At 39.3% G+C, this 25,264-nt stretch overlaps 1 protein-coding gene and 2 pseudogenes across 1 annotated transcript; all 3 read right to left on the reverse strand.

Moving 5' to 3' along the window:
- LOC104715413 lies at window positions 289-1,404 on the reverse strand. Its single transcript, XM_010432822.1, has 2 exons — window positions 771-1,404; window positions 289-698 (listed from the first exon to the last, which is right to left on the reverse strand). Exons 1-2 carry the CDS (start codon window positions 1,402-1,404, stop codon window positions 289-291), a joined length of 1,044 nt encoding a protein of 347 aa, XP_010431124.1.
- LOC109126445 lies at window positions 9,083-9,941 on the reverse strand (annotated as a pseudogene).
- On the reverse strand, window positions 15,189-24,897 carry LOC104715414 (annotated as a pseudogene).

Consider the following 25,264-nt stretch of genomic DNA (forward strand, 5'->3'; position numbering starts at 1 on the left):
TTTCAAGATTGGTTGATCCATTTTCAAGAATGGTCAATCCAATGCTTTTATCGGTTATATCCATAGGAGAGGTTGGATCGGTCAGTCCAGTTTCCGGATCGGTCACTCCAGTTTGCAAATTGACGAAAAGGACTTTATGTCCCAGAACTGTGGCAGCATCGAGTGTCTTTGCTATCTTCACAGTCTCCTCAGACAAATATCACAGCTCTGGTTCCTCTTTTGTCAAAGCTACGGCTAGGTGATCATTCGAGCATACCTGCTCATAGATTTCTTCCGATATTTCCTCCTCTATAGTGAAGTGTCAATCCAGAATGTTTGACCATCGATAGTAGGCTTCTTAGCGACCTTCTCCAAATTGAATCTCACCACCAAATCGTCCATGTGCAGATCAATTTTTCCTTCACGGACGTTTATCATTGCACCCGCGGTTGCTAGGAAGGGCCTTCCTAGTAGGATCGGATCCTGGGATTCTTCGTCGAGTTTCAAAACGATGAAATCAATGGGTATGTAGCAGTTTCCAATTTGCACTGGTAAATTCTCCAACAACCCTTTTGGACGACGAGTGGAGCGATCAGCTAGGACTAGAGTCACTTGAGTGGGCTTGAAAGTATACAGTCCAAGTCGCATAGCAACGTTCAGCGGCATCAGGCTTATACTAGCTCCCAAATCGCAGAGGCAATTGTTGAACTTGAGATCTCCTATTGTGCAAGGCAGAGTAAACTATCCTGGATCTCCACATTTTTTTGGCATTCGATTTTGGAGCATTGAACTGCATTCTTGCGTGAGATACATTACTCCTTTCTCCAAACTGAGCTTATCGGTGAGGATCTCCTTCATGTACTTCTTGAGAGATGGAACCATCCTTACTGCTTCGATGAAAGGGAGTCTGACCTGAAGTTCTTCTACCACTGATTTCAGCTTTTCATATTCTCGCTTCTGTATCTTGGACTTACGACGCGTAGGGAAAGGGAGTTTGGGTACATAAGGCGATTGGGGTCTGCAAGGTTGCTCTCCCGTAGCAGTAGCTGTACCAGATATTTCAATGCCATCAGAAGCTTCGTTAGGAACCTCATCAGAGTTGCTTTCCTGTTCTTGTGTCTTGGATTGGTCAGTCTTGTTATTGGATTGGTCAGTCCCTTCTCTTTGCTTTGGTTCTTTAAGTTCCCTGCCGCTTCGAAGGGTGATGACATTCACGAATTCTTTTGGATTAGCCTCGTTTTTCCCTGGAAGTGTTCCTGGAGGCGCCTTGACTCTCGCTGCAGACTGTGCCACTTGGTTCTCCAACACTCTCATGTGAGTGTTTAATGATTCTATCCTCCCATTCAACTCAGAATACATGATGTCGATCTTGACATTCACCTCAGTGGCGTTTTTCTTTTGATTCTCCATCAAAGCATGCATCATCTCTTCCAATTTGCTCTCTTGCGGGACGGCGGCCTGCGGTAGAGCTGCTTGATAACCTTGTGAGAAGTTATTGACTTGAGGTTTCTTCTAAAAATTTGATCCTCCAAAGCCTGTCCCCTTGTTCTGGAAGCCCTGCGCAACGTTGCTCTGCTGAGGACGTGGTGGATAGACTTGATCCTGAGGATTCTCGACATTGTTGCTTCTCTATGACAGGTTAGGATGATTCCTAAAATTCTGGTTAAAGCCTCGATTCTGAAAATTTCCTTGTCCTCCTATGTAGTTCATCTCCTCCGTACCCTCAAGGTATGTCTCAGCTCCGAAATCTGCATATTCCCCGGCTTGTTCCTCGCACAAGTTAACGTTTTGATGATCCCTTTTCAGTAGGAGATTCACCTTGGCTGTGAGATCCTTAATATCATCAGTCTCGACAGCATTAACCCGCACCGTACGATCATAGTTTGTGCCGTGATTGCTATTGCTTGCCACAAGATTTTCTATCAGTGCATTGGCCTCGTTTGCGCTGTTGGTGGAGAAATCTCCTTTGCTAGCTGTGTCTAACGCCATCTGGTACTTTTGTTCGATGCCTCCCATAGAAGATGTTCATCAGGTTCTCTTGGGTTTAACCGTGGTGAGGACAGTCTCTCAGATACTCCTTGAACCTCTCCCATGCTTCGCAAAATGTCTCCATGCCTCCTTGAGAGAATGTAGTAATATTGCTTCGCAGTTTGGCTGAGTGCAATTTGGTGTAGAAGTGGTTCAGGAAAGTTGCTCTACATTGTGCCCAAGGGGTGAGCGATCCAGGATCCAGAAGATTCAGCCATCTCAGCGCCTTATCCGCTAAAGAAAACTGGAACAAAGTCAGCATCAGGTAGTCGTAGGGGACACCATTGGACCTTGTCGTACTAGTTAGTCTTTCAAAAGCTTTGATGTGATCTAGAGGACTCTCCGATGGCAAACCATGGAACACACGGTTCTGAACCAAATTGATTAGACTATGCTTAATCTCATAGTCTTGCCTCGCATGAGCGGGTGGTTGAATTGCAGATCGATTTGCAAACAGCCTGTTTCGAGCATCTTCATCTCTCAAGGTTGTTTGCATTGCTAGCGGATTTGGTGCAGCTTTCTCTTGCTGGTCCTGCCTCTGCTGTTGTTGGACGATACCCAGTTGAGGGTTGGATGGACGAGCCCCTGCTTCTTCTCCGTGAGCCATAGGGTTGGTCTGGGCTTTTGCTTTCTGGTTTTAGTGTTCAAGCTGTGCTAATTCCTTGTTTCCTAGTATATGCAAATCAGCTTTCTTGTTGCTCCTTGTGTGAATACACCTGAAATAAAGGAATAAGATCGCAAGAACTAGTTAGTAAACTAAAATTAAAGAGACCTTAGACTAAACGTGAATCTAAAATTTCAAAGGCAGCGTTTTGGTCCCCGGCAACGGCGCCAAATTGATCAAAGGTCAACTAAAACCCAAGGTGCACTCAACCACGATCTAGTGGTGTCGTCGTAACACTTCATGATCGAATCCACAGAGACCAAACGATACGCTATGAAATTGTATAGATCGTATATAGCTAAGGCAAAGGAAGTTTGTTTTTCAAGTAATCGATTAAAACAGAAAAATAAAGAGTGTTTAAATTCAGAGAAAAGTATTGGGCGTTGGGAGTCTATTAGGAGTTATGATCACTAATTCAGATGATATGTTGGGAAAGCATTAGATACTGTTATTGAACTCAAATCTCGAATGTAAAACTAACCTATTGTCGCAGCGTTAGTTATCTATGAAAGAAATTGATTAAACTCTAAACCGTCGGTTGAATCTAGCTATCCTAGCAAGCAATAAGTTCAAGTTTGATTTGTTTACAAGGTGCCTTAACTTCAAATTTCGTTGGCTAAGGGTCATCTTGCTCACCTATGTTCTTTTCAAGCAATTCAACAACATTTTTGATGCCTAGATGAATTAAACCTACAATCATAAACTAGGTAGCTAATCTAGTTTAAGCATTAAGAACAACAATAGATGAAGAACACAATAGATCAATCCCAAATCTAACAACCTAAGTTCAGATAATCATAAAACCCCTTTTGAAACCCAAAACCCAACAGAGAGACTACTCAGACATTGAACAACAGCAACCACAAATCAAATATGAAGAAAACATGTTTGAATTGCAAAGAGAAATAAAAGGGTTCAGAATTCTTCTCCAAAGGGTTAGAAAGGATAAGATATCTTCTCCCCAAGCTTGAAAGTACTCAAAAGCTGCGTAGAATAAAACTTATCTATCTAGAGGTCGAGCCTCGTGCTTAAATAATAAATTAAAACCCTAAAAGTCGGTTTGAAACATAAAAGGAAAAGCTGCTTCGGGACGGGACTGGTTGATCTCGAGCGAGGATCAGTTGATCTCGAGCAAGGATCAGTCGATCCGGAATGTTTTTCTGCTTTCACTCCATTTGCTTGCTAGCCCGATCAGTCTTCAACCAATTTAGCTCCAGATGCATATTTTCATCCCCAAAACACTCAATTTCCTTCCAAAGTAACCTAGAACCTGTACAGACTCACACAAGACTAAAAAGACTCTAAAAGCACACTTGGGCTTAACAAAAGACTCAAAACAAATACAAAAACTATTGTTAAAATCCTATAAAATGCAGACACATCACTGAGTAATCAAAGGCTTCTCTATATATGAAATTAGCAAAGTTGGACAAACGTATTTGCAAGTCTACTTCAAATAGAGATAATGGAAGTGTGCCATTTAGGACAGCCCTTGTAAAGGTAAACAAAAGTACATGCCCTTTCTCCTTTTGCAAGTCTTCTGGGTTTACACAAACACAGCTGTACCTTCCCCTTCCCCAACTAATATAACCATTATACTACTCTTCCTCATATGAATGTATCCAAGATGTATACGCATTTTGGCTTCAGATACATTCATAATTTGCATCATAATTAAGCTTTGAATTTAAGCAACATCGTCTTGAGCTGCAAAGCACAATAGAAAGAGGAGTCATCATGATCAGTTTATACTTTCATTTCACCTGCATATTCAAATGGTCTCTTTTAAAGCATGATCTAATGCATGGTAAAATAGCAATGTCTATATCATTTTGTGAGAAAAATATAATAAACATTACACAACACTAAAGAGATAGAGTTTGTTTAGTTAAACATAAGTGAAGAGTAAAACATAAGTGAAGAGTAAAACTTAAGCTGAACGTTTGAAACTCTAACTCAATGTCTGAAATTGAAATAGAACTATCCAAACAAAGTGTATTTGTGTCTAATGTTGAGCTCAAGAAATAATTCTACATAACCAGAAAGGATTAGAATTTCTTATTAAAACACATTTGAATAATCGAATCCAAAATAAATTGCAGTTAACAAATTAATGTATTTACGACGATAAGTGGAACGGCGGCAACATGACCAAGTGTTAACACGGTAGCCAATGTTGACTGTGACCACTGAAACTGTCATTTCATGCTCTCTTATGATGCACGGTACGAAGAGTTAAGCTAGCTTCTTCTTGAAAAGAACTTCATAAGGCGAGAGTCCGTCCAAGACAGTGGTAGGTGTGTAGTTGATTAAGTGAGCAGCAGTCAGCACGCTTTCTCCCCAAAAAGAAACTGGTAGACGAGCCCAAAACAGACATGCCCGTGCAACATTGAGGAGGTGGCGATGCTTCCGTTCAACACGGCCATTTTGCTGTGGAGTGTCGATGCAAGATGTTTGATGTAGAATACCTAGTGTTCTGAAGTAAGACGATAGAAACATAAACTCGCTGCCATTATCAGTCCGTATTTGCTTGACCGATTTGCCAAACTGTCGTTCACATAGAGCAAAGACTTGTTTAAGTAGATTTGTGACTTCGGATTTCTCAAGCATGTGATAAATCCATACCGCGCGAGAGTAGTAGTCAACAATAGTCAGAAAATAACGTGCACCACAAGAAGAAGGAGTTTTGTAATGCCCCCAAACATCACAATGAATTAAAGAGAAAGGTTCAAAAAATATATTAGAGCTCTCTGGAAAAACACCACGGGTTTGTTTAGCCCGAAAACAAATCTCAAAAGAGGTAGATTGAGAAGAATCAAGTGTCACATTGTCTAAAACCGGTAAAGTAGATAAGATCCTAAAAAAACGGATGTCCAAGTCGACGATGCCAAAGTTCTGATTGAGAAGCTTGTCCTGTATCAGTTCGATGTACCCTTGCCGCTATAACAGCTGTGAAATAATAAACCCCGTCACGCTCTTCCCTGCTTCAATCAGAGTTCTCAAAAAACGGTCTTGCAAGACACAAAAAGTGTCAGTAAAAATGGCAATGCAACCCATTTGTTGCAAAAGACGAGAAACCGAGATCAATGTGCAGTTGAATCCGGGAACATATAACACATCAAGTAAGTAGTAGTCACGGCTCAAAATTAGTTTTCCCGTTTCATAGCACGGGATAGCTTGCCATCGGGGAAGACGACAGTAGAGGGAATGATGTCAATGACATCAGTTAACAGAGTAAGGTTGTCGGTCATGTGATGAGAAGCTCCTGTGTTAATAATAATATCACCAAATTGTGCTTTACCAGACAGTTTTTTGGAGGAGATAGTAGTACGAGGAGTTTGTAGTAGTTGAATTAGTTGAGCCATCTGATCGTTGTTCCAACCGATAGAAGGAGCAGTTGTGTTGTTGGAGATGATGCGAGAAGGATTGGATCTGCCACGGCCACGACTGCCAGAGTTGGAGAAGCATCCAACACCTTGACCTCGTTGACCAGAGGCCACATTAGTGATAGAGTTATTACGTTGCTGTTCCTGCCACCAATAGGGGTAGCCATGAAGAAGGGAAGCATTCAGAATTGTCATGTCCTTTGCGAGAGCAGTGAGAACAAAAACGATTCGGGTCACGTGAGCGAACAGCTGCTACAATTGCACCATTGGCATCCTCAAGTTTGGAGCCATCACTTTTAACAGAGCAGCCAACAGCCTCTGTTTTAGCTTCGGTGATGCGGGCAGAGTTTAGGTGTTGTTCTTCACGGATGACACGAGAGTAGACAACATTTAAGTCTGGCTAAAACTCTGCCCGCATCCATACTATTGCTTGGCTTGACTTGTATTGTTCTGATCATATATTTTCTGCTAACATCACAACCATTTGGATTGATAACCCTTTGTACTACAACTGCATAGGAAATTGATACCCTGGGTGAAAAGTACCATATCATCTACATTGCTCAGATGAAGAAAGCTGGAAAGGCAATGGTGGTGACATCTATGAATCGGAAACCTCAGAGCTGTACCGTAAGAGTTACGGAAACGATGAACCAATGTTTTCTTTCTGAAATCCTTCGAAATTCTGTCTCAAAGGGTATGATTTTATTAGTCATATTTTTCAACTAAAAAATAAAAACAAGTCTCCTAGAATCATTCAAAGTAACATTTTAAAAAAAAATTGTGATACTTTGAATAACACTAGATTTCAAGTAAGTTTTATAAATTATTGATTGAATAACAAGAGATTGTGTATTATTTAAAATGATTTACCATGAATGTCAAGTTAAATAACATAGGATTTTTAAAAATCATCAATTGAATAACAAGTGATTTTAAGAATACTGTTTTTTCTTTCATCCTACTATATTAATTGAAAAGTACAAATATGAAACTAAACTTAAAATGTGTAAAAAATTACATTCAATTGCCATTAGAAAATATAATTAATATTAATTAATGAATCAAAAAAAATAAAATGCTGACAGATCAAATATGAAAAAATCTAGAAAAGTAAAAGAAATCTATTCAAATCAAAACTAATTTGTACTTGAAAAAAAAAATTAACTGCTAAGATTTTTTAAAAATACGGATAAAATTTTTTCCAAGTATTTTTTATTTTCTTCTTTAGTTTTACATTGGCATACTATTGATTTTAAATAATTATTAGTTAAAAAAAAATATTTTCTCTTTCTAATAAATTATGGACGGAAATTACAAAATATATTTTTTAAATATAAACAAATCAGAATTTCAAAAACTAAGATTTTATATCCAAGTAGTCAATATAATTATATTTAATAAATATTTTGAAGATTTTGTTAAGATTTCAAATTATGATTCTCCTATCATCTTTATTTTATTTTATTTACAAATTGTTTGGAATATTCATATAATACTTATGATTAATAAAATACAGATTTTTTTTGCATATGTTGTGATTTGAAATTTTAAAAACAAAAATATATTACTCAATCTATGAAAATAAAATTTGTGTTTTAATTTTCACATTGGCGGGTTGGTAAAACTAAATTTATATAGCTGATAAATTAATAAATTTTATTCGCTCACAATTATAAAATTAAAAACACTACTATATATTTCACAAAATAATGATGCAAATACAACAAACAAACAATATAAAATTGTAATCTACGTCAAAAATAAAATACTATAATATTCTAAAATAATTAGTATTTTTAAAAAATATATATATATATATATATTTACAAAACAATTAAAAATAAATATTACCTCAAACAAAATATCTTTTTTTTTAAAATATAACAATAACTCTTATTATTTTATTATAATTTTTTTTTAAATGTTCACCTGTGCTTCCGTGCTTTAAGCACGGGATATCTCCTAGTTGTTAGTAATCGACTAGTGAGAATAAATAGCTGAATCTTTCTTTTATGTGTGCATGATGGCTTCTTGATTCAGTTTGAGGAGTTGGTGAAATGGAGACGAATCTCTAGATTGTTAAAAGGAACAACCGAATATCTCAAGTGATACCAGATTGTTGCAGTTGTTGAGTCTAAGTACCCGAAAATTAGACATTCCCTTGACCCATGGAGGAATTTCTTTTATTGAAGTTCATATAAGAAGTTTGTGAAGCTCTTAGGAAAAACTTGAGATCCAGCATTGTCAAGCTCCACAAATTTTTAAGATTTCGTAAAGAGCAAGGAAGCTCCACCAGACTTGAGCAATATGAAAAATATAATCTCTCGAGATTGGTCACATTCCCCATAGAAGAAGGGATTTTCACCAGTCTTCATGCTCATCAACATGAAGGAACCTTCAAGCTTTGGAGTAGCCCGCATTTTCTGATCTTCCAGTTGTCTTTGCTTGTTGTGAACGCAAAGCAAAGCTCGGTGGAAGTCACCTCCTCTGTTTACACTTCAAATGTGTAGATATGCTCTGTTAAGATATCTACGCTATGGATATTTTGTTTACACTGAACCTGAACTTTGTGATCATTTTTCTTGTCCACGAAGTCAATCCAGATCTTGACGTATCATAAGATTCTTTTGTACCCATAACCAGCATGACACAGGCCTTAAATCTCAAGGATGTAGTAAGAGGCAACTCATTCGACTTGATCTTCAAGGAACCCCCAGCAGTAAGCTCGGTGATTGAAGCAGGGAGGCACTTGTGTACCGGGTAGTTATTATTATATAACAGGATCTTGACTCTTGAGACAAAACATTGGAAGACGTAAACTGAAATTGTATTAAGTAATGTTTCATTATTTATAGTGAATAAAATCTGAAACGTTACATCAGTACTGAAAACAAGAACTAAACAAACTTGGGTCTTAAGGAAAAAAGGAAAAGAAAACCAGAGTCTGCAAAATTATAACCACTGAACCAGTAATTAGGTAAACTCTGATTAGCTAATCTCAAACCAAATAAACACGAAAACTTTAGTGATGGGGCTGGGGTCTGAAAGTGCTTAACCACTTTGTGAGGCGGTCCATAGCTGACAAATCCATCTTTTTGGGAAAATTGGTGAAAGTAACGGCTTTCGGTAATGGTCCGACCACAACTCGAAGCTTAAGCCCATCCGCGCAGTGACCCGTCTCTGAGCTAATGAAATAGTGAACTCCTGGTTTGGTGAGCGTAACGAGATCATGTCCCGTCTTGTGCACGGCTACGCGAGAAGTCGGGTCAAAGGTTATGAATTCAAGGTCACCGCTAATCTCTAAGACGTCGTTTACTTCGTTGTCGTATTCGAAAGTAGACTATGTCCTTCATGAAACAGTTTATCTTCACTCCACTTGTTATAGTAGTCACTATCTTCAGGAACGCTCCATGCTTTAAAGTCACTGACCCTGTAGGTTTTCCAGGAAGGAAGGATCTTGCTCGGTAGTGGTGGAGGAATAGGACGTGACGGGTCATGTACGACAAGAACGTCGAGCCTCTGTCCAAGTGTGCATTGAGATTGATTTGAGCTGATGAAGTAGTGATCTCCTGGTTCCGTGAAGGTTACCACATCATGTCCTGTCCGGTAGACGGCTTTAGGAGAAAAAGTATCGCAAAATTCTAATTCTAAAGCGCCCCAAACTTGAGTAACGTCGTTGATGGAGGGATCATATTTGAAGACCAAAGAGTTTCCTACGTAAAACACCTTTTCCTTGGCCCATTCCTAATAGAAGCCTTCTTTGGCAATCCATCCAGCCGAGTCCCCAACGGTGTAGATAGTAGCTGAACAAGAACCAAAGAGAACCGTGAAGGTTGTTAAACCAGCAGCAAGAAGCTGTAGATCTTCATTGTTTTGGCCATGATTAAGTGAACAAATTGGAAGGGAATGAAGGAAGATTGCAAGATCTGAAGCAGAGAGAGAGTTGTTTGTAAACAAGTCAAGACATTTCGCAGTGATAATGGGACTGAATTCATGTGTCTCACGTCCTACTTTCAACAGCAAGGGATTATACATCAAACTTCCTACGTGGATACTCCACGGCAAAACGGCCGGGTAGAGCGTAAACACCTGATATGCTCAAATTTACCCTAGAGCTACTCTCTCAAATTAAGAGATTACTGCAGTATTTAAGGGTCGAATTCCACAAGGACTCAAGTCTACACAATAAATTATAGAGTTTTATAATTAAGCTAAACAGATTAATTTGAATTAAAATAAAAGCAATGCAAAATATTAAATAAAACTGTTGTAAATTCAGAACATCAAAAAGCTAGGCCTAGGAAATTTCTCAGGAAATTATGAAATATTAAATCATGAAATAAATAGGATTCAAGCAATTAAGAACAGATCTAGAACTCTAAATACTTTTGTAAATTAAATCAGTTCTCACTGCAAATAATATCTAAATTTAAAACCTGAAAATCCAAATCTCTTGGTAAAATTCTAGGTTAAAAATCAGCAATAAAATCAGGTTTAGATTGTTCACAAAATTATTAAATCAAATCTCTTTGCAGGAAATAATTTTGCTCATCAAAAGGTTTTAACAGAAAAATCAATTATATTCTCATATCAATTTATTTTCCTAAAGTATTAATTCTAGGTGATCAATCAAGAATTAATATGAGGAACAACCTAAGATGAAGATTTAGATAAATAATAAATCCTAAATAATCAGATCTAATAATTCATAAAATCCCTGTGAAAAACCCTAAACCTAACAAGCAAATTACTCAGACATAATCATTGAAGAACATAATCATTGAAGAACAAAACATCTTTCTGAATAATAAGCAATTGAGATTATAAAGAGTAAAAGGGAGTTCAATAATTCTTCTCTACAAAGCAGATCTGATCTCTTTCTCTCCAAAAGCTCCCAAAATTCTCTCAGGGTTGCAGGAAAAATATAACTTGATAGAATAAAACTTAAGGGTTTGCAAAAACCTAAAAACTATATATATATGTCCTAAAACACGTCAGGGACTAGTCTTGCAAATATGGAAAACTTTGGGCAACTTTTGTAAATTTTTCAAAACTTGGGTCTTGAGTCGGCAGAGATGAGTGTCGATCGATGCCTCCTATCTTGGTGTCGGTTGATGCTCCTGCTTTGATCCGAGACCAAATTGATTCTTCAAGATTTATGCTCCAAAACATCCAAATTGCTCCATTTTGCTCCTTTCATGCTAAAAACCTGTAAAGACTAAAAACAATCTAGAAACAAATGAAAAGACACTAAAAAACTCCTTATATCATGGTTAAAAACAACAAAAACAAGGATATATCAACCGTCACATCCTTAATGTGGCCCGTGCTTGCCTCTTTCAAGGACATTTACCAACTACCTTTTGGGGTGAGAGCATTCTCACTGCTACACATCTTATCAATCGGACTCCATCATCAGTTTTAGAGGGTAAAACACGATATGAAATGCTCTTTGGTTTGCCACCTTCGTATGCCATGATCCGTGTATTCGGTTGCTTATGTTATGCTCACCACCGCTCTCGCGACAAGGACAAGTTTGGAACTCGCAGTCGGAGGTGTATCATGGTTGGTTATCCGTTTGGTAAGAAGGCCTGGCGGTTGTATGATCTTGACACATAACAGTTTTTCACAAGTAGAGATGTGCGCTTTCAGGAGGATGTCTTTCCTTTCGTTAGGATTGAGAACTCCTCACCGTCGGTTATACCATCAGGTCCTCTCACTGGTGACCTGTTTCTCGAAGAACCTACCAACGTCCCTGACCATGCACCTTCAGGTTCATTATCTACTATTCCTCCCGTCAACAACATTGTTCCTAAACCCACACCTACTATTGCTCCTCCACCAGCTGTTGTTGATGCCTCGAAGAACCTACCAACGTCCCTGACCATGCACCTTCAGGTTCATTATCTACTATTCCTCCCGTCAACAACATTGTTCCTAAACCCACACCTACTATTGCTCCTCCACCAGCTGTTGTTGATGCCTCGAAGAACCTACCAACGTCCCTGACCATGCACCTTCAGGTTCATTATCTACTATTCCTCCCGTCAACAACATTGTTCCTAAACCCACACCTACTATTGCTCCTCCACCAGCTGTTGTTGATGCCTCGAAGAACCTACCAACGTCCCTGACCATGCACCTTCAGGTTCATTATCTACTATTCCTCCCGTCAACAACATTGTTCCTAAACCCACACCTACTATTGCTCCTCCACCAGCTGCTGTTGATGCCTCGCCATTGACACCTAAACAACCAGTGCATCCCCCGCCTTTGGCTCCTCCTTGTGATATTGATTTTACTCCTTCGTTGTCATCAGATTCGCCTACGATCGATCTTGTGCCTCTTGTTGAGTCACCACCATCACCGGGTCTTCCTGAACTTCTCGGCAAGGGTCTTCGTACCAAGAACCCGTCTGTGTTGCTTAAGGATTATGTGGTCACTCGTAATGTACACTCTCCCTCACACGTTCTCTCGCCTGGTCTCTCCACCAAAGAATCCTCGTCAACGGTCTCCGGTAAGGTTTTGTATGTTATTGCTGATTGCTTACATGAGTCGGTTTTTCAGCAAACCACATTGCTTTTCTTGCCGCGATCTTGGACAGCAATGAACCTAAGCACTTTAAGGATGCAGTTCTCATCAAGGAATGGTGTGATGCTATGCAGAAGGAAATTGATGCTCTTGAAGCTAATCATACATGGGATGTTACTGATATCCCTCCTAGGAAGAAAGCTATCAGCAGCAAATGGGTATATAAATTAAAATTTCACTCCGACGGAACTCTCGAGCGCCACAAAGCTTGTTTGGTGGTGATGGGGAACCATCAAAAAGAAGGTACGGATTTTAAAGAAACATTCGCTCTCGTTGCTAAGATGACCACGTTTCGGTCTCTTTTAGCTTTTGCGGCTGCCAAGGACTGGGAAGTGCACCAAATGGACGTCCACAACGCCTTCTTACATGGTGATCTGGATGAGGAGGTGTATATGAAACTTCCTCCGGGGTTCAAGTCAGCGGATCCAAACAAAGTCTGTCGTCTTCGGAAATCTTTGTACGGCCTTAAACAGGCTCTGCGCTGTTGGTTTTCGAAGTTGTCTACTGCTCTTCGGGAACTTGGCTTCACTCAGAGCTATCAGGATTATTCTTTATTCTCCTTAGGCCGAGGAACGCTAATACTTCATGTTTTTGTGTATGTGGATGATTTTGTCGTTGCAGGAAATGATCTTCAGGCGATCAACAAGTTCAAGGTTCAGCTCAACAAATTTTTTCATATGAAGGATTTGGGCAAACTTAAATATTTTCTCGGTATTGAGGTTTCTCGGGGACCGGATGGTTTTTGTCTCTCCCAATGCAAGTATGCTTTTGACATCATCTCTGAAGCTGGTCTCTTGGGTGCCAAACCGTCACCGGTTTCTATTGAGCTGAATCACAAGCTTGCTTCGATTAAGGGTCTTGTGTTTGATAATCCGGAGCAGTATCGCCTTCTGGTGGGCCCGTTCATTTACTTGACCATCACCATACCAGATTTGAGTTATGTTGTGCACATCCTTTCTCAGTTTATGAAAGCACCTCTCGTTGCTCATTGGGAAGCAGCCTTGCATCTTGTTCGCTATCTCAAAGGTTCTCCTGCTCAAGGTATATTTCTTCGCTCTAACAGTGAGCTTCATCTCAGTGCATATTGCGACTCCGACTACAACGGCTGTCCTTTAACTCGTCGGTCTCTCTCCGCTTACGTCGTTTACTTAGGTGACTCACCCATTTCTTGGAAAACCAAGAAACAGAAAACGGTCTCCTCTTCCTCTGCTGAAGCGGAGTACCGCGCTATGGCCTATACTCTAAAAGATATCAAATGGCTGAAGGCTCTTATGCGGACCTTGGGTGTTGATCATTCTCACCCTATCGAACTTCATTGTGATAGTCAAGCTGCTATCTACATCGCTGCTAATCCTGTCTTCCATGAGCGTACCAAAAACATTGAGTCTGATTGCCATCAAGTACGAGATGCTGTTCAGGCCAAGCTCATTGCAACTCAACACATTTCTACATCGGACCAGGTGGCCGATCTCTTGACCAAAGCATTGCCCGGACCTACCTTTGCAAGACTGATGTCCACGTTTGGCGTTCGACATTACGTACCACCAACGTGACGGGGGTATTACGATATACTCGAATATGTATAGAATATTTACTTAGATATGACTCTATCATAAACTCTGTATGTATAAATAGCAAAGCTATGTGAATGAATAAAAACAACAACTTCAGAAAATATTTCATTATCCACAGTCTAAAAACACAAGCGTGGAGTGACGAGGTAAGACGAGTTAGATACAAAGCCTGAAGACTGCTTTTTATTTAGCCGTCATGTGGAACTTGAATTTCTTAATTCTCTGCTAAATCTGCAGTGAGAACAAATCTGGTTATATAAGTGATTCCGACAACATTAGATCTTTTTTTTAGGTACATGATCGTAACTAAACCCGTTATATTTTGAATTTGTAAGGATTTGCTGGATACATATTGAACCAACTAGAAGAAGGGCTAAAAGAAAAGATCAGGAAATTAAGTTCCTTTGACAAGTAAAAGCAAAACCCTTAAGCACCTTTTAAATCTTGTTGGATGCAGATACTCAGGGTCCTCTTCACGTCACGATCCTGGACACGTCGAGTGATCCAAGATCACTGGCAGTGGCATGTTTTTACTCTCACAGTTCATAGAGTACCATGCAGCCGGGAGAGTGATCGTAACAGACCTGAAGGCGAAAGAAGGAGTGATGAAACTGATGAACCACGAGAACGCCGAGGTCACCAAGAACGCCCTCTTGTGCATACAGAGGCTCCTCTTGGGTGCTAAGTACGCTAGCTTCTTGTTGGATGTTTCTTTACACATATGGGAAAGTAACCAAACACACATTCCAAGAACCATCATCTCTTTATTATTTTGCCGTCCAAATTTTCATATTGTATGATCAAAATAAACTATTTCTGGGCTGTGTTTTTTTTCTTCTCTTTTTTTGTATATTATTTATTCAATAAAATGGCTTATTTGTCGCAAACAGACAATTTAGGGCCAAACTGTTGTATGATGTGAGAGATTGAGTTTAAATAAAGATGAGATGAAGATACCTTTGATGTAGTTTGGTAACATGGTTTAGTTACATAAGATGCATCTGCTTTTTACTCTACAACAACAAGACTATAGCTCCTTTGCTGACATTTTAGTGTTCAATTCCAAGACGAAATTCAAAGTCTCTACAGCTCCCCAATATTGGATTTTAAGAATCTTGTACTTACTCATGACTTTAATTGATTCTTCCTTCTTCTCCTTCTCGTCTTTATCTGCAATTAATTTCGATTAAACATAATCGTTATATAAATTTAAAGCTTATTATTGAAGACGAAAATATCATAAAATTTTCTAACCTCCTCCATCGATGTCCATCTCTGAAGCTCTTAAGATTCATTAACACTAATTAATTAAGGAACCTTCAAGATATGATATACCCCGCATTCTCCTATCTTTCACTTGCTATTGTCTGTTGTGAACTCAAAGACAAGCTCGGTGGAAATCACCTCCTCTGCTTCAACTTCAAATGTGTATATATGCTCTGTTAAAAGTCGATCTATTATATGGCTGCCTCGTGTACACCGAACCTTGAGATCATTCTGTTTGTCCATAATGTTAGTATATACATACATGGAACGCGGATCATAACCCGTTTCTTCATTAACCTTAACCAGCATAACACAAGCCTTAAATTTCAAGGATGCAGGAAGAAGCGACTCATTCAACTTGATCGTCAATAAACCTCCAGCAGTAGCAGTAGCTCGGTGATTGAAGCAGTCAGGCACTTGTGTACCGGGTAACATCGCATAACTATAAGAAGCCGATGTGTGCATGATGAGATCTCTGGCTTCTTGGTTCAGTTTGAAGCAGTTGCTGAACTTGAGAATATTAAAAAAACAATCCAGTCTCTCAAGGGACTGACAATTGTCTGCAACTATGCTAGATAAGGAATCTGGAAGTTGTGGGAGAGATACAAAATGATTGCAGTCGTGGAGTCCAAGGACACGTAAACGAGACATTCCCTTGACCCATGGAGGAACTTGTTGTATATCTTGTTCGTTAAGAAAAAGCAGCTCTGTGATGATGTCAAGAGCATGCGGGAATTCCTTGAGGCTTTCGGAGTATGACATACGAAAGTCAGAAAGACGAGACCACGACATGATCGACTTAGGAACTTCTTTTATTGCAGTTCCTGTGAGATTGAGTTCCTTAATGTTTGTGGAGATCTCAGGAAAACTTTTCAACTGCGAGCAATCTGTGAGATCAAGATAATAGAGAGATTCCAAGTTGATTTTGGTTGGAAGAGCCTCGAGCTTTGAGCATCCGCACATCGTCAACACAGACAATCGCTGAAGGTTGCCTATAGAGGAAGGAAGCTCCATCAGATTTGAGCAGTTATGTAGCTCAAAATAATAGAGATTAGTGCAATCTCCAATAGAGGTGGGCAGAGTCCCGATACTCGAGCATCTGCTCATCTTCAATTTTTTCAGATTCGTGGCAGTTCCAATAGAAGGAGGGAGCTCTCGTAGGCTTGAGCAGTTACTAAGCTCCAACCACAGTAGATTAGTTGCATTCTCGATAGCTGTGAGTTGCAGCAGACTTGAGCAATTATTGAGATCCAATCTCCGGAGATTAGTCGCATTCTCCATAGCGGGGAGTTCCAGCAGACTTGAGCAGTTAGATGGATCAAAATCTTCGAGATTAGTGCAATTTCCAATAGAGGTTGGGAGATTCACGAGACTTGAGCACCCACTGATATTCAGTTTCTTCAAATTTCTAGCAGTTCCAATAGACGGAGGGAGCTCTACTAGACTTGAGCAATTTTTGAGCTCCAATATCTGTAGATTAAACGCATTCTCCATAGCTGGGAGCTCCACGAGACAGGAACAACTTGTTAGAAGCAATTCCTTGAGATTAGTGGCATTGATAGAAGACGGGAGTTTCACAAGACTTGAGCAATAACTAAGATCCAAAACCTCAAGTTTAGTTGCATTCCCAATAGCAGGAAGCTCCACAAGATTTGAGCAATCAGAGAGATTTAATACCCGGAGATTGGTCAAATTCTCAATAGAAGAAGGAAGCTCCGCTAAACTTGAGCAAAACTGGAGATCTAAATCTTCCAGTTTAGTGGCTGTTGAAAGATCCGGAAGCTCTTTCAGCTCTTTAGAACGGGACAGATCCATCCACCTGAGGTTTTTAAGTTGCTGCATTGACTCTCATAAGAAAAATGTTGATTATAAACTACAGATATTGGGACTTTTACAGAAACAAATTCTGAAAATACTGAAAGTTTTTTTTAATCAAAATTACTTACTTTATGAGTTCCTTCCCATAGCTTCTCAAGCTTGCTGGAACTCATATGTAGTTCGACGAGAAACTCCGGATTAAAAGTAGATGGCAAACATGTATTTTGGAAATAACTCCAATCCAGTATTCTAATCTTTTGTGAATGATATATCAACGAGTGCAGTCTCTCAGGCTCAGCAAGATCCTTCCTACCATTGATTCTTACGATTTCGAGATCAGACATTCTTTCAAGAGCTTTCTCATTTATATTCAATTCTTCCTCAGTTTTAGATAAATCAAAATTTATCCCTATAAACCTTGTATTTTGCTGAAAAAGAACCCAAACAAAAAAATTATAAGTAGATAACAGAGTTAGTTATCAAAATAAACTCAGATTTGTACGGCAAAAAAAAACAACTTACTGTTGTATCATGACTGAGCACTTGACGAATATCTCTTCCATCAACCAAAAGCTGGCATTTCAGAAGCCGATTATGAACGAATTGCTTACGAGAAGTTTCTCTTCCGAATTGTTCTAGCAGAGTATGCATATCTATACATCCGGTTTTGTCTATAGATATGAGAGATTTCTCAGCTAAGATATGAATACCAACTTGCGTCACATGCGATAACTTCTTCGAAAGAACCTCTTCCACACTATGATGATATCCGCCATTGAAAAAGCAGGCTATATAAAGAAATAAATCTTTATATTCATCACATAAGGCATCATAACTGAACTTTATAATGCTCTCTATTTTGCCATTAAGGCTGGTTTGTAACATTGGTAGTATCCTTTTCCACTCCTGCTTAGACATTCCTTTCAAAGCGGATCCTAGCACCTTCAATCCCAAAGGGAGTTCACCAGCAAGTTTTGTAACTTCCCAAGCAAGCTCATAGAAGCCATCATCTGGGTGCTTGTGTCCAAAGGCATGCATACAAAAAATTTGATAAGCCTCAACACTTGATGGAAAATTCACTTTGTAAATATGATTGATGCCATGGGCTTTTAAAACTCTTAGATCTTCTGTCGTGATAATAATCCGACTTCCAGGACCAAACCATAGAATTTCTTTCGCCAAGGCATCTAGTTGCCCTAAGTCATCCACATCATCAAGAACTAGTAACACTTTCTTGTCTTTCAATCGTTCTTGTGCCACTCCTAAATGAGAAACAATAATATCTTTCTGATTGATAATCTGAGACAACATTTGGCTTTGTAGTTGCAGTTGTGCACTATACTCATCCAAACAAGGTCTCGGATAGCATCCTTTGATATTGACTACGATTGCACTAAGTTGGAATCTGTTGGAGACTTGGTTAAACAAAACTCTAGCGATAGTTGTCTTACCAATCCCAGGCGGTCCCCAAATCCCGATCATCCTTACTTCGTCCAAATCTAGGCGTAACAATTGTTCCATCCTTTCCATATGAGTTCTCATCCCAACTAAACCATCGAAATCTCTTGATGGTGTGGAGCTATTCAACATGTTTGAAACATCATTGGCTATTTTTTCGATCATGGCCGCTTCATTGCTCCTATCATTAGAGGATATCAATATAGAATCGTTACTTAGCATAGTCATGGAAAATTCTCTCATACATACACATCCGAGACAAATGTATATTCATGTCCTGATATTTTTTTAAAGCTACAAATAGATATATAGTTTCAACTCTTTAAGTAAATATATTGATTAAGGAAAGGAGAGTAGGAATCAAGAGGACAAACCAGCTGCGAGAATGCTCTCCGGCTATCTTGGCCACATCCTCCAAAGCTTTTCTCCATCTCTCAGTACGCTCTTTTGTTTTACCTTTACAAGTTCTTCTGAAGGCTTTTCCAAAACCACCGGTCTATTTCTTTATGTCAGTTGGATCCACTTCATAGAAAATAGTCATGACTATCTGACCCGACACTTCCCTGCACTTCATGATCTCTGCTAATTCATCGAGACACCACGAAGAAGAAGCATAGTTCTTGGAGAGCAAGACGATAGCAATCTTCGATCCTCGGATAGCTTCTACGAGCTCAGGACCGATGGACTTACTCCTCTCTATATTATTATCAATGAATGAGTCAATTCCCTTTCTTCTGAACGATTGCAGGATGTGACTAAGAATGGTTGTTCGGACATCTGCTCCGTGGAAGCTCGGGAAGACGTGGTGTTTCCAGATTCGAGACACTGAAGTTGGAGGAGATGGAAGAGGTAAAGAAGAAGATATAGTAGTATCTTTGTTACCTTGTTGGAATCTGAATTTCGTAAAAACTGCGGCTGTGACTGAGTCAAGGCGAAAAGACGAATACATTACTATGGTAAAGAGCGTATCAAGAAGAATTAAGATGGATGGAGGAAGGATTTTAGCAGTGAAAGGGATACATATATACCGTTGACGACTCTGTTGGCACAGAAACTCAAAGGATGTTTCCAAGATAACTCATTCGGAGGACTTGGAATCAATCTGTAAAGCACATATATGTGGCTAGTTCTATATGTTTTCATGTGCGTGTATGAAAGAGCATAATAGTAAAGAATACACAAACTTTGTTAACGGGGTTCGGATAACCTACATCCCCGGGACCTAGTCCAGAATTCATTGATTAGAAGTAGAACTTCAACAATACCATCAAAAGATCTCTATCTTATAGATGGGGCAACGCCACACACCTTGTGTGCATCTCTCCTAATACCCTAAGACGCGCACCTCTTCATGAAACGCTCTCTTGGTATTTATAACAATTGTTCAACCCTAGAATTGACAACTTTCCTATTCTAAACCGGTAAACTAACATATTTAGATAACTCCTAAATAGAATTAATCCTAATTCCATAACTCGGTAGGATTGGTATAGCTTGCACCTCAAGTTATCTTCAAGCTTATGCCAACATTCTCCCTCTTAAACTTGAACTCATTTTCTTCCAAATCTCTCACGCCAATGAGATCCCTCTGATCCAATGATACAATAATATTTATGTGTACATGAGCTATAGAACCTTCACCTCTTCTCTTAATGTCAATTTTCGTCTAGCCCATTAAAGCCCATTTGTTTTGTGTTTGTCAAACCCAACAACAATCTCCACTTTTTGACAAAAACAAACACTCATCGACAACAACGACATCTGAAAAAACCAACTTCTTCTCTTCCTCTGTTCGTGAAGTCTAACGTCACCATATGGCCTCCTCCTCCGGCGAACTCTGTCTCTTTATCCGGCGAGTATCTCTGTTCTCGCCTGCAACCAATTTTATTTTTCCTTTTCTTTTCTTTCACCGAGTTCTTCTCATTCTCGACATGGAGAAGATGAAGCTTCTTAATTCCCCATGGTATAGTCCGAATTGGAGGCCAAATCTGGTCACCCCTGCATCTTCTCAGGCGAAGCAAAACTTCAGCCTCCACTTGTCTTACGACGGCTCCCATTTCGGCGAATCAAGAGACATATCATCATATCTCAACTTTGTCTCTTGTTCGATGAACCATGAATCACCACCATTTTCGCCGGCAATCTCCTTCGGCTGCGATCTCCACCGGTGAAGCTCTCCTCTTACCTCTTCGGTGATTTAATTTTTAGAACATGAGACATCAACTTTGTCTCTTATTCATGCCTCTTCTCCCAAGCTGTTCCGTTTCCACCGGCAAATCATGCCGTCGCCGTCACCGTCCAGCTCAGGTACCCTCTAATCTCTCCCTTCCTCGTTGTGTTGTCAGCAACAATTAGAGATTAGTTCTTCTAATTTCCAGAGATTTTGAAACTCTCAATATCAAAACTCAAAAATATTTCAGGCCAAGTGTTTCATCTCTTCTCCGATGAAACTTTCAGGTGAGTCCAAACAGCAATTCCTCTGCAAATCTCAGGTACATCTAATCTCTCTCTTGTCTCTTCCTGACACTTAGTGATTAGAATCTTCTGAGAATTGCCAGAAATATTGAAACTTAAAGTTTCAATTTTGAATCCATTTTAGGTGATGAGCTCCACCTTGTCGTCACTAGCAAACTTCATTGCTTCTTCCATGTGATCTAGTTCAAGCAATTTCGACGACCCTTGGGTAAGAAGTTATCTCACCAATTGCTTTCACCCTTACCTCCTCCATCACAATTTCTGAAATTTTATTGAGAAACCTCAATTCTCCTTTTATATTTTGTTTCTCCATGGACACAGTTTCTCCACCTGAAACATGCATCCCTTTCTTGGTTTTAAATAGTGCGCCTGTGGCGCGCAATTGCGCATGGCGCAGTAAGTTTTGAAGAAAAGGGCAACCAAACTTGGATGCGTGGCGAGATCTATGATGCGCGCGCCATATGTGAGCCTCGTCGATGCGCGAGGCAATCATGGCGATCGCATCATTGGTTGATGCAAAAACTCTTCAAAACCTGCAACAAAAAACTTTGTGATTTTAGGGTTGTTAGGAAGAGAACAACTAGATGCAATAGGATAAACCATTTTGACAAACCGAGCTGGTTAAAACATTATTCAATTAAAGAGATTTGGTAGTTTCCCAATTTGAAGATGTTTAATTCCCAGTTCTCTTTAATAAATCACCATATATGAACAAAGCTTGAAGGATAAAACTATATGTAGATAATCTGTTAATGGAGCGCCACAAATCCAAAAGGCGCGCGCCTTAGTGCGCCATGGCGCATGGCTCATTGATGGACCCTTTGTGCCATGGTGCGCTTTGCGCCATTTAAAACCAAGATCCCTTTTAACCCAGTTTCACAAATCTTCAAAAAAGATTACAGCCTTGAATCACCTCTGCTTGATCAGTTCCTCCAACCTCAAGGTCTTAGGTGATTCTCTGCCAAGTTCTCTTTGGAGCATTCATAAGCTGCTCCACCTGAAACCAAACACCCTTATCAGGGCTCCAAAACTTTCAAGGTAACTTCTTCACAGCCTCTTGTGACAGTTCATTCAATGACTTATGATCTTCAAGTTTTTTTTTTTTACAGATACTAACCACCTTTTTCTTTGTCTAATCTGTCCTGCAAGATCATGTCACAAACTCTATGACTGCCTTTAATAAGCACTACAGCCTTCACCTGTTAAGACGATCTCTGGTAAGCCTTCTCTCCCTGGATCATCTTCTTTCAATTTTTAGAGACTCCATGAAACTCTAACTTCAGTTTCATGTCTACTCTCACAGCAGCTCCTCTGTTGAACATCCCATGTTCTTCTTTCTCCTTGATGATTTCAGGTTCCCTCCTGACCATGAATCATCCTTCAATCTCTAGCTGCTGGAATTATACCCTTGAGCCACCAAAATCCTAACTTGGATTTTCTGAATCTTCATCACAGAACCTCCACCTGGAATCAGAATCTGCAACTGATTCTCCACTGGTAACCAACTTCTCTGATCCTGAGTCACCCTATCATGACTCTATACTTCCAAAAAATTCAAGAACTCAACTAAGTCTTTTTTTCTTGAATTTTTCCCAACAGCTCCACCTGGAATCTAATTCTCTTCACCATAATTCCAGGTGCCTACAGAGCTACAGGTAATTCCCTTAACCTCCTTACTTACCTCTATCAACATAATATATATATATATATATATATATATATATATTTTTTCACGCTGACTTGTTTCCCTTTTTTTTCTTCCTGCCAGCCTACAATGTCGATAGTGGAGTTACCTAGAGCTGTGTTGTCCTTCAGGCGATGTTGAGAAGATCTTAGTAGACCTGAAGATCTTGTCCAGGTAATGCGTGACTAATATCATCTGTTGGATTTATACTTGTGAGTATCTTGCTTAGGACTATCTCTCATTTAGATACCCAATCTGTGATGAACTGAAATCTTGTGTCCATAAGTTTGGTTCCCGACGCCTCTCTTCTGGAGTTAGGCTCTCTGATTTGAAATGAGATGCAGTTGGCGTTACCACTGCTTTAGCTTCTGATTTTTCAAAAGTCTCAACTTCCTTTTCCTGTGAGGAAGCTAGACCTTCCTTTGCTCCATCTCTTTTGATCTCCATTCCCTGAATCCTTGAAGCTTTTCCCAAATCTTTCATTTCAACTTAGTCGCTTAAACTCTCCTGAACCAAACTAATTTCTGACAAGTCCGCTTCTTTATTGAAATTTTCTGGTTTATCCTCCAAAACCTTTTCATCATTCATGTCACTATCACAGTGTGTCTGCTCTTTACTGTGATTTCTCAATTGTGGCTGGTCATCAGATCTTTCTTCATTCTATTCAGACTTAACCTCATCTGAAGTTTCTGATTCTTCTGTTGAGGATGAATCATTACCTTGAGCTGATGATTCTCTTCTCTCAAAGCCATATGGAGTAGGCCCTTGAATTAAATTCACGCTGAAAGTAACCTTCTTTGACTTCTTCTTTCTCACTCCATCTTCAGCCTTTTGACAAAATTTCTTAAACACATGTTTCTGATTTTTTCTTACTCATTGTGAATCACCATCGATGATTTAACATCTTGATAGCCATTGAAACCCAAAAAATCCAAGCCCATGGTATCCTCTTCTCTTAATAAACGTAGCTCTTGGTTCAGTAAGCCAGCCATAACAAACCAATCTCTTGTATCTTCTAAGTCTTAGAGCAGACAAACTAACAACAAAAACCCCACAAACAAGAATGATTTTTACTGTTTCAAATTACACAATCCATGAATCTTTGTTCCTATCTGTCACGTTCACAATTTCATTCTCCTCTTGCACACGTTCATGAACACAGTAATTCTCATCCACTTAACCTTTCTTTTCTAGTCCATGTCAGTAAAATTCTTTTTCTTCTCAATCGTGTCCTGACGACGGTAATAGAAACAATCAAATTAGTTGCGCTCTTCACACAACTCTGATAGAACAAACCCTTTATGAGAGTTTGTGATTTATTCTAGCCCTTCATAAATACTCTCTACCTTCTCATATGCATTCTCCGCTAGCCACAAATCCAGGATCACATCCGAAACGAGAACAATTCTCTATAAGCTCTGATACCAAATAAAGCACATATATGTGGCTAGATCTATATGTTTTCATGTGCGTGTATGAAAGAGCATAATAGTAAAGAATACACAAACTTTGTTAACGGGGTTCGGATAACCTACATCCCCGGGACCTAGTCCAGAATTCATTGATTAGAAGTAGAACTTCAACAATACCATCAAAAGATCTCTATCTTATAGATGGGGCAACGCCACACACCTTGTGTGCATCTCCCCTAATACCCTAAGACGCGCACCTCTTCATGAAACGCTCTCTTGGTATTTATAACAATTGTTCAACCCTAGAATTGACAACTTTCCTATTCTAAACCGGTAAACTAACATATTTAGATAACTCCTAAATAGAATTAATCCTAATTCCATAACTCGGTAGGATTGGTATAGCTTGCACCTCAAGCTATTTTCAAGCTTATGCCAACAATCTGGAGTTCTCATCATCGTTGGTTGAGCATATCTTTCTTCTTTTAAAAGATTCGGATTCCACATCATGACTCGTCGCTTTCCTCTTGGAACAGCTCAAGCTCATTACAGAACCCATTAATGAATCAAGAAGTTTCACACTGCAGCAATCATTTTAAACCCCCTCCATTAGGCGAATAAAAGAACAACACATAATCAAATAAATGGGCTCAAAAACACTAACCAAAACAAAGAAACCATCAAGATCAGAATTATCATCAAGAACCAGTCCAGTCAAATTTGATTCCACAGTGATAAAACCTTAAGTAAAACTTAAAAAAAAAAAAAAAAATGTTTTTGAATTTAATTCAGTCAGTGAGGATAAGAAATGAAATCTCACCAATGCAAGAAAAGACGAGAAATCTTTAATAATGTGTTTCGAATTTGCCTTTTGTTTGGTTCAGAGAAGAATCTTGTAGATGAATGGAGGTATAGCTGTCAATTGG

The sequence above is a fragment of the Camelina sativa genome, chromosome 9 (genome assembly GCF_000633955.1).
Source record: "Camelina sativa cultivar DH55 chromosome 9, Cs, whole genome shotgun sequence".
Classification (NCBI taxonomy): Eukaryota; Viridiplantae; Streptophyta; class Magnoliopsida; order Brassicales; family Brassicaceae; genus Camelina; species Camelina sativa.